The sequence below is a fragment of the Oncorhynchus keta genome, chromosome 2, assembly GCF_023373465.1.
Source record: "Oncorhynchus keta strain PuntledgeMale-10-30-2019 chromosome 2, Oket_V2, whole genome shotgun sequence".
NCBI lineage: Eukaryota > Metazoa > Chordata > Actinopteri > Salmoniformes > Salmonidae > Oncorhynchus > Oncorhynchus keta.
Genome location: NC_068422.1, coordinates 6200270 through 6218323, shown reverse-complemented (window position 1 = coordinate 6218323; position 18054 = coordinate 6200270). Strand labels below are relative to the sequence as shown.

The 18054-nt window shown below is 38.6% G+C and overlaps 1 protein-coding gene across 5 annotated transcripts in view; it reads left to right on the top strand.

Moving 5' to 3' along the window:
• Positions 1–18054, top strand: part of LOC118371011 (phosphatase and actin regulator 2-like) — an 89816-nt gene that overhangs the window by 36527 nt on the left and 35235 nt on the right. For 2 of the 5 annotated variants that reach the window (XM_052471141.1, XM_052471131.1), the window contains exon 1: positions 4420–4672. The exons of the other annotated variants lie outside the window; for them this stretch is intronic. In XM_052471141.1, the coding sequence (XP_052327101.1) occupies positions 4627–4672 (46 nt within the window). In that variant the 5' untranslated portion in view covers positions 4420–4626. Of the gene's footprint in view, positions 1–4419; positions 4673–18054 lie in introns of those variants that run through there. 5 annotated transcript variants of the gene reach the window in all.

The window sequence follows — 18054 nt, the reverse complement described above, 5'->3', positions numbered from 1 at the left end:
TGAGTGGGGTATACTGTAACAACATAAATACATATATCCATTAGTCAATGAGTGAGGTATACTGTAACAACATGAAGACATATATCCATTAGTCAATGAGTGAGGTATACTGTAACAACATAAATACATATATCCATTAGTCAATGAGTGAGGTATACTGTAATAACATGAATACATATATCCATTAGTCAATGAGTGAGGTATACTGTAACAACATAAATACATATATCCATTAGTCAATGAGTGAGGTATACTGTAATAACATGAATACATATATCCATTAGTCAATGAGTGAGGTATACTGTAATAACATAAATACATATATCCATTAGTCAATGAGTGGGGTATACTGTAATAACATGAATACATATATCCATTAGTCAATGAGTGAGGTATACTGTAATAACATAAATACATATATCCATTAGTCAATGAGTGGGGTATACTGTAATAACATAAATACATATATCCATTAGTCAATGAGTGGGGTATACTGTAATAACATAAATACATATATCCATTAGTCAATGAGTGGGGTATACTGTAATAACATAAATACATATATCCATTAGTCAATGAGTGAGGTATACTGTAATAACATAAATACATATATCCATTAGTCAATGAGTGGGGTATACTGTAATAACATGAATACATATATCCATTAGTCAATGAGTGAGGTATACTGTAATAACATAAATACATATATCCATTAGTCAATGAGTGGGGTATACTGTAATAACATAAATACATATATCCATTAGTCAATGAGTGGGGTATACTGTAATAACATGAATACATATATCCATTAGTCAATGAGTGAGGTATACTGTAATAACATAAATACATATATCCATTAGTCAATGAGTGGGGTATACTGTAATAACATAAATACATATATCCATTAGTCAATGAGTGGGGTATACTGTAATAAGATGAATACATATATCCATTAGTCAATGAGTGAGGTATACTGTAACAACATAAATACATATATCCATTATCCATTGCACACTCTTGGCATTTTCTCAACCAGCTTCAACTCATCCCAAACCATTTCAATTGCGTTGAGGTCGGTTGATTGTGAAGGCCAGGTCATCTGATGCAGCACTCCATCACTCTCCTTCTTGGTCAAATATCTCTTACACAACCTGGAGGTGTGTTTTGGGTCATTGTCCTGTTGAGAAATAAATGATAGTCCCACTTAGCGCTAACCAGATGGGATGGTGTATAGCTGCAGAATGCTGTGGTAGCCATGCTGGTTAAGTGTGCCTTGAATTCTAAATAAATCACAGACAGTGTCAACAGCAAAACACCCCCACAACATCACAACTCCTCCTCCATGCTTCACGGTTGGAACCACACATGCGGAGATCATCTGTTCACCTACTCTGCATCTCACAAAGACACGGGGGTTGGAAAAATCTCAAATTTGGATTCATCAGACCAAAGGACAGATTTCCACCGGTCTAATGTCCATTGCTCGTGTTTCTTGGTCCAAACAAGTCTCTTCTTCTTACTGGTGTCCTTTAGTAGTGGTTTCTTTGCAGCAATTCGACCATGAAGGCCTGATTCACACAGTCTCCTCTGAACAGTTGATGTTGAGATGTCTGTTACTTGAACTCTGTGAAGTATTTATTTGGGCTGAAATTTCTGAGAATGGTAACTCTAATGAATGTATGCTCTGCAGCAGATTTAACTCTGGGTCTTTCATTCCTGTGGCAGTCCTCATGAGAGCCAGTTTCATCATAGCGCTTGATGGTTTTTGCGACGGCACTGTCTGCAAAGTTTTTGAAATTTTCTGTATTGACTGACCTACATGTCTTAAAGTAATGATGGTTTCTCTTTGCTTATTTGAGTTTTTCTTGACATAAATGGACTTGTTCTTTTACCAAATAGAGTTATCTTCTGGATACCACCCCTACCTTGTCACAACACAACTGATTGGATCAAACGCATTAAGAAAAAATAAATTCCACAAATTAACTTTTAACAAGGCACATGTGTTAATTGAAATGCATTCCAGGTGACTACCTCATGAAGTTGTTTGAGAGAATCCAGAGAGTGTGCAAAGCTGTCATCAAGGCGAAGAGTGGCTACTTTGAAGAATCTCAAATATATTTTGATTTGTTTAACACTTTTTCGGTTACTACATGATTCCGTATGCGTTATTTCATGGTTTTAATGTCTTCACTATTATTCTGCAATTTAGAAAATAGTAAAACTAAAGAAAAACCCTGGAATGAGTAGGTGTGTCCAAACTTTTGACTGGTACTGCATATCCATTATCCATTTCCCTTCCTACTACTGGGCCTTCTTCATAATGAATAACTAGGATTATACTGAGTAGTAATTGATACTAGCATAGAATAGTGATTAGGCCATACAGAACTTCCTTTCACGTATTGAAACAATATACTTTTTGTACGGATTATAACCTAGTATTTAAAGTATTTACCTAGTAATTTGTAAAAGTAGGCTATGTGTTGCCAACATCTCCTATCAATACATTAAGGAACTGACGGAAGGCATCAGAGGATAAGTAGTGAGGCTGTCTGGGGGATCAGTGTATTAGCATTGATAGATTCATAGGGCTGTATTTGGGTTCTTGTGGAGAGGTTGGGTGGTAGAGGATCTAGTCTGCCATATGCACTTAGACTGCACTTTGGTTATAGTCGTTAGTGATTTCCTCCCTATGCCACGGCAGGCTTTCATCTCAAGAGCAATGTGCCACTTTACTTAAAGCTGACTGGCAATGCTTTTCTTGTTAGAAGCATGTATGAGCCTTGATTCGTGTTTGATAATATAAGGCTAATGTTATGTTTCTGTATGTACTTTGGGACATTTTGGTAAGACTTTTCTTAAAGATTTTGCCTTTTACTTAAAGATTTGTCCATACATTTTTGCTGTTAAATTGATTGATGGCATGGTTTCTAGAATATCCTTGTTGACAGAATTTTCATTGAACAGTAGATGTCAGCCTTGCACCTAAACCAAACAGTCTGCAAAGGTCAATGGATTTTTACAACCTCTCTCAGATTTTTATTTATTTAAAAAACATTTTTTTTAACCTTTATTTAACTAGGCAAGTCAGTTGAGAACAAATTCTTATTTTCAATGACGGCCTAGGAACAGTGGGTTAACTGCATGTTCAGGGGCAGAACGACAGATTTGTACCTTGTCAGCTCGGGGATTTGAACTTGCAACCTTCCGGTTACTAGTCCAACACTCTAACCACTAGGCTACCCTGTCGCCATAGACCCTACTGTGTACATACATTCATGTCATTAATCATGATTATAATGATCCCTCTTGTCACCATTACAATAGTTATTTGCACATTACAATGTATCTACAATCACAGTTTCCCTATATGTACAATGGCAATGCCCTTACTCAACGTGTAGGCTGTAATCAGTGTGTGTGACAGTGCTGGATGGTTTAGTATATCCAGGTTTTGGTATGTGAAAGTATTTTATCTCCTGATAACACACATCACACAGCTAGAGTGTCAGCTGAGGCCCTGCCATAGGGTCCCTGCGAGTACTATCACATCAGAATGGTATCGCCCATGTCAAAAGCTGGAGCTCACTGCAACAGAGGTCCACTCAGGGGTTGAGCCTCATGCCTCGAAAGGAAATAGAGCCAGCCATCTTTGGTGTATTTTTAAGTGGTGTGAACAAGCTCAGGGGTGGTGATCTTTTAGTTTAGTATTAGCATTTAGGGCCAAAGTAACAGCATATGCTCATTGTACAGTGCTGCCTTTGTGTGCTGTAATAACAGAGATACTGTACACGGTTTAGGAGGTGGGACGACGAGGAGATGGGTTATGGTGAGGCGTTCACAGTGTAGCTGCCTGTGACACAATGCTCAGGGAGGGTCTGGAGGCAGGAGAGGGCTGGTTTCCGTCAGCTCTGGGCGGGAATTGGAGAGCCTTCCTGAGAGGTTCCCACCCACTGACCATATAGCTCACTCAGGGCTTTGTTCTTCTTCTCAGGAAACCGTAGCCTAAGAGGAACAATTCAGATGATTGCAACAGTGTAAGAAAGTTTTGCAGGTAGCCATAATATGTAGATTTAAGATTTCCATTGCCCAAATATAAGTATTAAACTAACTTTCTATTCTGCTTTCAAAGACCTGTTTGAAGATTTGTGTTGATTTTATATGTATTACTAAGTTACTAAAACTATGCCATGATTATTTGGATTTTAGAAATTGATGTTTGCAAACATCAAACTGCCATGAATTTCAAGATTTTGAACGCTGGAATGATATTGTGGTGTCAGTAACTGTGTGTTCGAAAAATGTCTCTATACTGTATGCATGAAAACCTGGTATCTACATCTCAGTTGTAGGCTGTTGGGGAGGTAGGCTACAGAGACTGCCTCCCCTCGACCTCTGACGGGTAGTAGACTAATCTGCATAAAGGAATGACAGGCATTCTTGAGCTGAATCAGTGGTTTTGAGACCCAGCGGTTTTTTCAAGAGTTTTATCCCAACAATTGTCCACTGCCTGAAGTAGGTGAAATGAACTTTAGGATTAGGCGATGGCTACGATTTTGTGGTGAAAAAAAAAGTTCCTCGGGGAGCGCGTGATTGTTGCTTTTTCGGTCAATTGAAGACAGAATGGGCCAGACGTCTGTCTCTACCTTGTCTCAAAATGCGAGCGGTGGTGAGTCTACTTTCCTCGTTCAAGCGCGTGCCGCTATCTAATTGTTTAGGAAGTCGATGTCTGACAATTTTCACTCGTTATATTATTTCTTAAAACTTTACCCTATTGAAATGTAGCTTTTCAACAAGTTTGAGTTGGTTTTCCGGAAAAAAAATATCTGTCGTATTTCCCATCACTCCAATGTGCTCGTGCATATGCAGCTACATCATTGCAGCTGATTCTGAATGCATGTACATGTAACAAGCTGCTGGAGGCGAAACGAAAGTAACATTTACTTTGACAAGAATCGAATACTTTGTATCACAAACGGTTACGTTATGGCCATCAGTGATGGACTCAACAATTACTCATATTTGAACCCTGATTAATATAGACACAACTAAATGACAATGCAAACCGGAAGACATGCAAAATATTGATTGTTTGTTCAATAGTGAACTAACCCTAACCCGTAAAAAATCGAGTACAAAACAGCTCTGGATCAGGTGTTGTACTCTATTTTTTTTTTTTACGGCGCAATAACAGTTCACTATTGAACAAACAATCAATGTTTTGCACTTCAATCTGGCCCGCGAGACATTAAAAAAAATGTATAATCGAACCCAGGTCTGTAGTGACACCTCAAGCACTGCCTTGCAATGCCTTTGACCGCTGCGCCACTCGGGAGGCCCCTTCAAACTGATTTTAACAAATAATTGGTCACCCCAAAAAATGTGGCCTTCCGTTGAATTTTACAATCCGATGTGGCCCTTGAGCCAAAAAGTGTGTCCACCCCTGGGCTATAGCGCTATCAACTACATCTTCAATGGAAGAGATACTGATCAGCACATCTGTTTTCTTTTCAAAAGAGAGTAGGGACATATAGGTTTGGTGAACAAGCTAGCCTACACAATAAGTAACCTAACCTTGACTGAGCCCTAAGAGCTTATGCCTTACGGCTTTAGCCCAATGGGCTAACGCAGTAGTCTTGCAGACAACCTGGGTTCAATACCCAGTTGCTCACACATGCCCAAGCAAACAGACATTGCTGTATTGATCTCGAAGTTAGTATGTGAGTGGTGTTGAATAATGGTCCATAATGGCACAGTTAATGCAGTGGGAGATGTTCAACAGGGTGGATCAGGATGCAACTTCTGTACCATACCAACCACAAAGCTTACTTAAAGGCCCAGTGCAGTCAGAAATGTGATTTCCCTGTGTTTTTATATGTATGCCTCCTGAGGTTGAAGAGGCGCTGTTGTGCCTTCTTCACCACACTGTCTGTGTGGGTGGACCATTTCAGTTTATCTGTGATGTGTACGCCAAGGAACTTACAACTTTCCACCTTATCCACTGCTGTCCCTTCGATGTGGATAGGGGGTAGCTCCCTCTTCTGCTTCCTGAAGTCCACGATCATCTCTGTTTTGATGACGTTGAGTGAGAGGTTGTTTTCCTGTTTTCTCTTCGTTGTTGGTAACCAACCCCACTACTGTTGTGTCGTCTGCATACTTGATGATTGAGTTTGAGTCGTGCGTGGCCACGCAGTTGTGGGTGAACAGGGAGTACAGGAGGAGGCTGAGCACGCACCCTTGTGGGGCCCCAGTGTTGAGGGTCAGCGAAGTGGAGATGTTGTTTCCTATCTTCACCACCTGGGGGGCAGTCCGTCAGAAAGTCCAGGACCCAATTGCACAGGGCGAGGTTGAGACCCAGGTCCTCCAGCTTGATGGTACTATGGTTTTGAATCTCAGTAAGGTACTTAATTGTTACCCAGAAATGATTTGATATTGAGATAATAAGGGCTGCATTGAACCTTTAACAATAACATTACTAACAAGTTCATGCAGGCCTGACTTTTCAATTCTCCAGGGCCTAAATAAGCTTATAGTGCAGCCACATTGGGGCTCCCGAGTGGCGCAGCGGTCTAAGGCACTGCATCTCAGTGCGAGAGGCGTCACTACAGACCTTGGTTCTATTCCAGGCTGTATCACAACTGGCCGTGATTTGGAGTCCCATAGGGCGACGCACAATTGGCCCAGCGTCGTCTGGGTTAGGATTTGGCCGGGGTAGGCCGTCATTGTAAATAAGAATTTGTTCTAAACTGACCCTCCTAGTTAAATAAAACATAACCTAAGGTGTTATAGTTATGAGTTTACCTTGCAAGGCATGTATTCTCTTAAACAAAATTGTTCTCTCCCTGTTCTCTTCCTGTTCTCTTCCCTCCTATAAGGAACCATAGTCCATCATTTTCACTATTCGTAATAACAATGTCAGCTTTTCACGTTTGGTCAATTACACAAAATGTGAGAAAATTCTTATATGTCAAATAGCATGTGATCTTAAAAACCTTGGCGTTTAAGTGTGTAAGCCCTCCACAGTGACTGGATAAACCCTCCCCAGTGGCTTCAACTGAGGAAACCTCTCCCTATTTCCCCTTGACCAAATGTTTTTCTTGTTGCCCGTGGCACATAAAGAAAGACAATGGGAAAAACATCTGGTGAGCAAACAGCATGGCTGATCGTATTTAACGCAAACAGATGGATGTGAATGAATGCTTTTTGATTTGGTGTGTAGTTTCTTCATATGTTATTTGGCTACTCTAAATTCTGTTTTCGAGGGCCCAAACAGTATTAGTGTTTTTGGTTATGAGACTCCTTTCCAATGACGTCATCACAGAACTAGAATCCCGTCAGTATGAGTCACAGCCTGGAGTTTACAAAAAGGGTTGACTAAATTGTATGACAAGTGCATCAGTAAACACATAGGACCGGACATGTGTTTTGACCCTCCTAACGTAGCATTGTGGAAGTATCAATTTCATACTATTCATGATTTCTGTGTACTCCATCTGTGATGTTTATTTTAGCTGATTCTCCTGATACCTCATAAACATTAATTATCAGCCTGACTGAGGCATGCTGGTCCTTTATTGAAAGTCTTATAGGCCTCTTGTTTTATCTTGAAATGAAATGTCTTGATTGTTGTCTCATTACAGCTGAAGCTGATATATATATATAACTACTGATGACATTTAAGTCATCTCAAATCGTAGATGGATTCTGTATAGTCCCAGTCATTCATTTGTCTATGGATGAAATTTACACAGACAGCCCAATTCCAATCTTTTTTTTCACGAATGGGTCTTTTGACCAATTAGATCGGAAAAGATCGGAATTGGCTCCCTGTGTAAACGCAGCCATAGACAAATGTAGTGGAGCGGGTCGAGAGTTTCAAGTTCCTTGGTGTCCACATCACCAACAAACTATCATGATCAAAACACACCAAACAGTTATGAAAAGGGCATGGCAACATCTTTTCCCCCTCAGGAGACTGAAAAGATTTGTCATGGGTCGCCAGATTCTCAAAAGGTTCTACAGCTGCACCATCTATTCTATCGCATCCTGACAGGTTGCATCACCGCCTGGTATGGCAATTGCTTGGCATCCGACCGTAAGGCACTACTGAGGGTAGTGCGTACGGCCCTGTACATCACTGGGGCCAAGCTTCCTGCCATCCTCGACCTATAGTGAAAGTATTCACCCCCCTTGGCATTTTTCCTATTATGTTGCCTTACAACCTGGAATTAAAATGGAATTTGGGGGGGTTGTATCATTTAATTTACACAACACTTTGAAGATGCAAAATATTTTTTATTGTGAAACAAACAAGAAATAAGACATAAAAACAGAAAACTTTAGCGTGGATAACTATTCACCCTCCTAAAGTCAATACTTTGTAGAGCAGCCTTTTGCAGCAATGACAGCTGCAAGTCTCTTGGGGTATGTCTCTATAAGCTTGGCACATCTAGCCACTGGAAATGTTTGCCATTCTTCAAGGCGACGCTGCCCCAGCTCCTTCAAGTTGGATGGGTTCCCGCTTCTGTACAGACATCTTTAAGTCATACCACAGATTCTCAATTGGATTGAGGTCTGGGCTTTGACTAGGCCATTCCAAGACATTTAAATGTTTCCTCTTAAACCACTCGAGTGTCGCTTTAGCAGTATGCTTAGGGTCATTGTCCTGCTGGAAGGTGAACCTCAATCCCAGTCTAAAAACTCTGGAAGACTAAAACAGGTTTCCCTCAGTAATTTCCCTGCATTTAGTGCTTCAATTCTGACCAGTTTGCCAGTCCCTGCCGATGAAAAACATCCCCACAGCATGATGCTGCCACCACCATGCTTCACTGTGGTGACGGTGTTCTCGGGGTGATGAGAGGTGTTGGGTTTGCGCCAGACATAGCATTTTCCTTGTTGGCCAAAAAGCTCAATTTTAGTCTCAACTGACCAGAGTTCCTTCTTCCATATGTTTGGGGAGTCTCCCACATGCCTTTTGGTGAACACCAAACTTGTTTGCTTATTTTTTTCTGGCCACTCTTCCGTGAAGCCCAGCTCTGTGGAGTGTAAAGCTTAAAGTGGCCCTATGGACACATACTCCAATCTCCGCTGTGGAGCTTTGCAGCTTCTTCAGGGTTATCTTTGGTCTCTTTGTTGCCTCTCTGATTAATGCCCTCCTTGCCTGTGAGTTTTGCTGGGCAGCTCTCTCTTGGCGAGTTTGTTGTGGTGCCATATTCTTTCCATTTTTTAATAATGGATTTAATGGTGCTCTGAGGGATGTTCAAAGTTTCAGGTATTTTTTTATAACCCTGATCTGTACTTCTCCACAACTTTGTCCCTGACCTGTTTGGAGAGCTCCTTGGTCTTCATAGTGTCCCTTGCTTAGTGGTGTGGCAGATTCTGGGGCTTTAAGAACAGGTGTATATATACTGAGATCATGTGACAGATCATGTGACACTTAGATTGCACACAGGTGGACTTTATTTAACTAATTATGTGACTTCTGGAGGCAATTGGTTGCACCAGATCTTATTTAGGGTCTTCATAGCAAAGGGGGTGAATACATATGCACTCACTACTTTTCAGTTTTTTATTTTTTTAGAATTCTTTCATTTCTTTTAAATGTTTTACATTTTCTTTCACTTGACCAATTTGGACTATTTTGTGTATGTCCATTATATAAAATCCAAATAAAAATCTATTTAAATTACAGGTTGTAATGCAACAAAATAGGAAAAACACCAAGGGGGTGAATACTTTTGCAAGGCACTGTATATACTAGGTAGAATATACCTCGTATATGCAGGTATATACTACCTATATACAGGTGTTTTCCCCCCCCCAATGACATTGACTAACCTGTACTCCTGCACATTGACTTGGTACCGGTACCCCCTGTTTCTAGCCTCGTTATTGTTATTTTATTGTGTTACTTTTTATTTTATTTTTTACTTTAGTTTATTTTGTAAATATTTTCTTAACTATTTTTCTTGAACTACATTGTTGGTTAAGGTGTCGTAAGTTAGCATTTCATGACAAGGTCTACCTACACCTGTTGTATTCGGCGCATGTGACAAAGAAAATTTGATTGATTTGATGTATGGCTGGGGCTACTCTGATGTGCCATTTTCTGTGACTTTCATTTCATTATGGCTCCAAGCCATTCTCCTTGGGCAATGTAAGAGCCGAGGACTATTCACTTCTTTTCTGCATCTGTGTCCCTAAACCATTTTCTCCCTGTCCAGCAGCTGTTTTAATTATTGTTGTCCTGCAGTACGTTGTTTGATACTGTGTGTGAGTTAAACCTCCACCTCAACATGAAAGCTGCTGCCTGGACTATAACAGAGATTAGCGCTGCACACATTTTAGGATTTGTATACTGAATGTGCTAGCAGATTCACATGACAATACATAATGTATTATGTTGTTCTCCTAGCAGATTTTATCTGCATTTATCTGTATATGGCCTAGATGTTTGTGCTGTCAGTGCAGTCCCAATCATTGATTGTTTGGTTTAGCACCATCAATTCATTGACAAGAAAATCCAAACAAAACTGAGAAGGGCTACTGTTTCCTCTGTCAATTAAGTGAGCTTGTCTAAGAATGGAAGAAAGGTGACATGACAGTAGTGACAGCGAAATGCCCATGTGCTAGGAGAACAACATTATAAAGCTCTGTCCTAAATCAGTTCGTCCTAATAGTCAACCTCTCTAACACTCTCCACTAAGCAGCAACAAGTGAAGTCACTGTCCATTTTCTCCCAGGCAGTTCTAGTCTTTTTATTGAAGAGTCTAATGGTGATAATTGTGAGCATTACAGATTTTCCAGACATTAAACACACAAAGAACCTGCTGTAACGTTCCCATTGTTCTTAGTTTATATCAATCTGGAAATGAAACCATGGGATCGGAAGTTTGGAGTGCAGCTGGCCCCTCATGGGCCACACCTCTTTTATATTTGTTTGTTAGCTTGCTTAATTGAGGCTACATGTGATAACTGCGGAAGGACATTATGAGTCCTTCTATAGGCTTAACCCAAAATTCCCCACACATTTTGGGGTTGTTTTTAGTAGCTGTTTGGAGTATTGAGTGCCATTCTGGGAAATTAGTAGGACCTGATTAACAACTACTTCATTGTCCACTGTTCTGTCCCTCCCTTATGCTAGAGAAAAATATATTTCTAGTAAAACTTTGATTTGCATCAGAAATTAACATTCACTTAAAATTCCTTGTCAGAGTTGAGGAGCAAAGTCTCATAGGAAGATATGAACTGATCTACTGTAGTGGTGTATGATATGTTCCTGCACTATTCAATGCTCATCACCTCAGGCCTTTTTAATATTGAATGTCAGGCCTCAGGCAAGAAGTTGTTATCCCTGCTGGTCTGGTCATTCATGGGAATAATCATTAGTTATCATGGTTGTTTTTTATCATATCAATGTTTGGTAACTGCCATCTGCAATGATATATATATATATATATATATATATAGTTGTATAGTTTTCTGTTTGTATATAGCTAATCAATTTTTATATGAGTAGGATGTTTAAACTTGTAACTGGAGCTCTGTTGGAAAGATGATTAGAAATTGGAAAATATATGTCGCCTGTGTAAACACAATTTGGGCTATAAAGCTGTCTGATGGCTTTGAATGTTGTTTTCATTGCAATGACATAACAAGGTATTATTAGCCTTAGAATGATGGACAATTATGTCGTGCTCAAATCAAAACCCTGCGCTCGAACAGTGTCACAAAAGCTAGTTAGACTAAAACAAGCTCAGCTGAAATGGAGTTGTTAACTCAAGCTGTTGGAAATCACACTTGCCTCATGCTGTACTTCTCTTCACATTGAAACACTTGCCATATATAACCACTGGCTGAGACATAATGATTATTTATTTAGCTTGTTACCGGTCATTTGTTCACTCAATGTCATGCATACATGATACCATTCAGACCTATCAAATACATCTGTCTTCGATTCTACTCTATATACATAATTCTTTTTTTGTAATTTATCAGATGCTCTTATCCAGAGCAACTAGGGTTAAGTGCCTTGCTCAAGGGCACATCAACAGATTTATCAGCTGGGTGATTCAAACCACCAACCTTTCAGATATTGACCCAACACTCTTAGCCACTAGGCTACCTGCCAGATGTATTCTTCTAGGTTCTATAGATGTGTTCTGCTCGATAGATATATTCTACTCTATAGATGTATTCTACTAGGTTGTACTCTATAGATGTATTCTACTAGGTTCTGCTCTATAGACATATTCTACTCTATAGATGTATTCCAGTAGGTTCTACTCTATAGATCTATACTACTATGTTCTACTCTATAGATCTATACTACTAGGTTCTACTCTATAGATCTATACTACTAGGTTCTACTCTATAGATCTATATGACTAGGTTGTACTCTATAGATGTATTCCACTAGGTTCTACTCTATAAATCTATTCTACTAGGTTCTACTCTATAGATGTATTCCAGTAGGTTCTACTCTATAGATCTATACTACTAGGTTCTACTCTATAGATCTATACTATTATGTTCTACTCTATAGATCTATTCTACTAGGTTCTACTCTATAGATCTATACTACTAGGTTCTACTCTATAGATCTATACTACTAGGTTCTACTCTATAGATGTATTCCACTAGGGTTTACTCTATAGATGTATTCCAGTAGGTTCTACTCTATAGATCTATTCTACTAGGTTCTACTCTATAGATGTATTCCAGTAGGTTCTACTCTATAGATCTATACCAGTAGGTTCTACTCTATAGATCTATACTACTAGGTTCTACTCTATAGATCTATATGACTAGGTTCTACTCTATAGATGTATTCCACTAGGTTCTACTCTATAGATGTATTCCACTAGGTTCTACTCTATAGATGTATTCCGGTAGGTTCTACTCTATAGATGAATTCTACTAGGTTCTACTCTATAGATGTATTCTACTAGGTTCTACTCTATAGATGTATTCCAGTAGGTTCTACTCTATAGATCTATACCAGTAGGTTCTACTCTATAGATCTATACTACTAGGTTCTACTCTACAGATCTATATGACTAGGTTCTACTCTATAGATGTATTCCACTAGGTTCTACTCTATAGATGTATTCCACTAGGTTTTACTCTATAGATGTATTCCGGTAGGTTCTACTCTATAGATGAATTCTACTAGGTTCTACTCTATAGATGTATTCTACTAGGTTCTACTCTATAGATGTATTCTACTAGGTTCTACTCTATAGATCTATACTACTAGGTTCTACTCTATAGATCTATACTACTATGTTCTACTCTATTGATCTATACTACTATGTTCTACTCTATTGATCTATACTACTAGGTTCTACTCTATAGATCTCTACTATTAGGTTCTACTCTATAGATCTATACTACTAGGTTCTACTCTATAGATCTATACTACTAGGTTCTACTCTATAGATCTATACTACTAGGTTCTACTCTATAGATGTATTCCACTAGGTTCTACTCTATAGATGTATTCCACTAGGTTCTACTCTATAGATGTATTCCACTAGGTTCAACTCTATAGATGTATTCCACTAGGTTCTACTCTATAGCTGTATTCCAGTAGGTTCTACTCTATAGATGTATTCCACTCGGTTGTACTCTATAGATGTATTCTACTAGGTACTACTCTATAGATGTATTCCAGTAGGTTCTACTCTATAGATATATTCCAGTAGGTTCTACTCTATAGATGTATTCTACTAGGTTCAACTCTATAGATGTATTCCAGTAGGTTCTACTCTATAGATCTATACCAGTAGGTTCTACTCTATAGATCTATACTACTAGGTTCTACTCTATAGATCTATATGACTAGGTTATACTCTATAGATGTATTCCACTAGGTTCTACTCTATAGATGTATTCCACTAGGTTCTACTCTATAGATGTATTCCACTAGGTTCTACTCTATAGATCTATACTTCTAGGTTCTACTCTATAAATCTCTACTATTAGGTTCTACTCTATAGATGTATACTACTTGGTAGAGGTCGACCAATTATTTTCAACGCCAATACCGAATATTGGAGGACCAAAAAAAGCCGATACTGATTAAATCGACCATTGTTTTTAAATATATATATATATGTGTAATTTTTTGTTTGTAATAATGACAATTACAACAATACTGAATGAACAATGAACACTTTTATTTTAACTTAATATAATAAATAAAATATCATATAAATATGATCTATTTAGTCTCAAATAAATCATCAAACATGCTCAATTTGGTTTAAATAATGCAAAAACACAGTGTTGGAGAAGAAAGTAAAAGTGCAATATGTGCCATGTAAAAAAGTTAAAAGTTAAGTTCTTTGCTCAGAACATATGAAAGCTGGTGGTTCAATATTCCCAGTTCTTCAATATTCCCAGTTAAGAAGTTTTTAGGTTGTAGATATTATAGAAATTATGACATGTTGACTATTTCTCTCTATACCATTTGTATTTCATATACCTTTGACTATATGATCTAATAGGCACTTTAGTATTGCCAGCCTAATCTCGGGAGTTAATAGGCTTGAAGTCATAAACAGTGCTATGCTTCTAGCATTGCTAAGAGCTGCTGGCAAACGAAGTAAAGTTTGATTGAATGCTTACGAGCCTGCTGCAGCCTACCACCGCTCAGTCAGACTGCTCTATCAAATATCAAATCATAGACTTAATATAATATACAGAAATACGAGCCTTTGGTCATTAATATGGTAAAATTCGGAAACTGTAATTTAGAAAACAAAAGTTTATTCTTTCAGCGAAATACGGAACCGTTCCATATTTTATGGAACTGTTACATTGCACAATCTTCAATGTTATGTCATTATTATGTAAAACTCTGGCAAATTCGTTCGCAACGAGCCAGGCGGCCCAAACTGTTGCATATACCCTGACTCTGCTTGCACTGAAGAAAAGTGACACAATTTCCCTAGTTAATATTGCCTGCTAACATTAACTAACTATGCAGGTTTAAAAATATATACTTCTGTGTATTGATTTTAAGAAAGTCATTGATGTTTATGGTTAGGTACATTCGTGCAATGATTATGCATTTTTCGCATATGCGCTTTTGTTAAATCATCCCCCGTTTGACGAAGTTGGCTGTCTTTGTTAGGAAGAAATCGTTTTCACAGTTCGCAACGAGCCAGGTGGCCCAAACTGCTGCATATACCCTGACTCTGTTGCACAGAATGCAAGAGAAGTGACACAATTTCCCTAGTTAAAAGAAATTCATGTTAGCAGGCAATATTAACTAAATATGCAGGTTTAAAAATATATACTTGTGTATTGATTTTAAGAAAGGCGTTGATGTTTATGGTTAGGTACCCATTGGTGCGAATGCGCTTGTTAAATCACCCGTTTGGCAATGATTAAGTAGGCTATGATTCAATGATAAATTAACAGGCACCGCATCGATTATATGCAACGCAGGACAAGCTAGATAAACTAGTAATATCATCAACCATGTGTAGTTAACTAGAGATTATGTTAAGATTGATAGTTTTTCTATAAGGTGCGTTTAATGCTAGCTAGCAACTTACCTCGGATCCTTGCTGCACTCGCATAACAGGTAGTCAGCGTGCCACGCAGTCTCCTCGTGGAGTGCAATGTAATCGGCCATGATCGGTGTCCAAAAATGCAGATTACCGATTGTTATGAAAACTTGAAATTGGCCATTCCGATTAATACTCTAATACTGAGATCACGTGACAGATCATGTGACACTTAGATTGCACACAAGTGGACTTTATTTAACTAATTATGTGACTTCTGAAGGTAATTGGTTGCACCAGATCACATTTAGGGGCTTTATAGCATATGCATGCACCAGTTTTCAGTTTTATATATTTTTTTATTTTTTCATTTCATTTACATTTTTAACATTTCCTTTCACTTCACCAATGTGGACTATTTTGTGTATGTCCATTATAAGAAATCCAAATAAAAATCCATTTAAATTACAGGTTGTAATGCAACAAAAAAACGCCAAGGGGGATGAATACTTTTGCAAGACACTGTATATGTCTAGGTTATACTCTACAGAGGTATACTATTAGGTTCTACTCTATAGCTCTATACTACTAGGTTGTACTCTGCACACACTGTACATGGAGTTTTCTATTGTGTTATTGACTATGTTTGTTTATTTGTAACTCTGTGTTGTTGTTGTTGTCTTACTGCTTTGCTTTATCTTGGCCAGGTCGCAGTTGTAAATGAGAACTTGTTCTCTACTAGCCTACCGGGTTAAATAAAGGTGAAATAAAAAAGAAAGAAATAATATATATTCTACTAAGTTGTACTCTGTAGATGTATACTATTAGGTTCTACTCTATAGATGTATACTCTAAGGTTGTGTGTGACATTGAATGAACGGAGTGAACAAGGATGATCTGATCGATTGAAATACCATTATCTTTCTGCTTGTCTTTTCCTTGTGACTGTTCCTCACCTCCTTACCTTGAACTAAATTATGTTTTAGTTCAAGGTAAAGTCATATCGAAAGAAATAAGGTCACATTTTACAGCCTAGGAATCTGAAAGCAACCTGGATCAGCAGTGGGTTGTTTACATAGAGATATATAGAGGACTCTAGTGCCAAAATGCCAGATTTAGCATGAGCAGGGGCATTGAGGCCTGTCACCATTTTAAAGTAGTCAACTGGATGGGACTTCCTATGGGTTAAGGAAGGATCACTTAAGTCCATCCAGGTCACCAGGAGTCAGACAATGAATTATAATAATGAGCAAACATTCCAAAACTGCAATGGGCAGTAAATCAACAATCTTGGCATTATACCTGTTCAAACAACCCTCTCCAGGTGGCAGTATACACCCTTTCAGTTTGTTTACCAATTCATAGAAGTAGTAGAATAAGAAAATGGATTACTTCAAAATGAAGATGGCCTCATTGGTGCTGCCCATGCTCTCACAGACACCATAATGGGACGGATACAATGTTGCGTCCTCTAACTATCTCTATGGTTGTTTACAGGCAGGTGAATCGACTGCTCACTAGATCTTGGGGGAATGTCCTTGGGAGGGAATGTGGGTGTGTTCCTCTCAGAATGGTGTGGAGGAGTGCTGTTTAGTCTCCATGTCTGACCCTTCACACAGCATAGAACCACTAATGAAATCTATCATAAGGTGGCTGTCACAAGGTTCCTGGTAATTACGTTGTTAGGGATAAGATACCCTAGAGGGCTATACAACAAAGCAGAATCAATGAGTTAGCCAGCTAACTCTGATAAACAACCAGAAATAACCACTTATATTCTAATTCATTTAGAATGCTAATCATAGAGATGTGTTTTTGGTTGTTGAGTCAATTAGATCATGTCCATTGCAAGCTTATCTTTCTAAAAAAATAAAAGTTATTTCTGAATATTTTTGCAAGTAAGCTGGCTAACTCATTGATCCTGGTTTGTTGTATTCCCCTCTGGCCTCATGATCTTTGGAGAGCCAAACCTCCTGAGGTAATAATATTAACCTATATGGCCTTTTTTGATGCTCAAATTGTCGCCTCCACAACCTTTGAACCTACCTTCTGCTTTTGAATACTTGAGAACATTTTACTTACAGGCATCATAATTTTGCACTGAACAACAGTGAACAGCACTGAACAGCAAATGAAACAATAAGTGTAAAGTATAAGAGAGACGCTGGTAATTACAAGAGAGATGCTGTAGTACCATGGATTGAATTTTTGACACTTCCTGTTTCTCAAGCACATTATTTTACACTGTCTTGTTTCTTTTGTGTCATTGAGAACCTCCCATATTTTGCTGTGTCAATGGGAACCTCACCTATTTTTCTGTGTCAATGGGAACCTCCCATGTTTTGCTGTGTCAATGGGAAACTCCCATGTTTTGCTGTGTCAATGGGAACCTCCCATGTTTTGCTGTGTCAATGGGAACCTCCCATGTTTTGCTGTGTCAATGGGAACCTCCCATATTTTGCTGTGTCAATGGGAACCTCCCATATTTTGCTGTGTCAATGGGAACCTTCCATATTTTGCTGTGTCAATG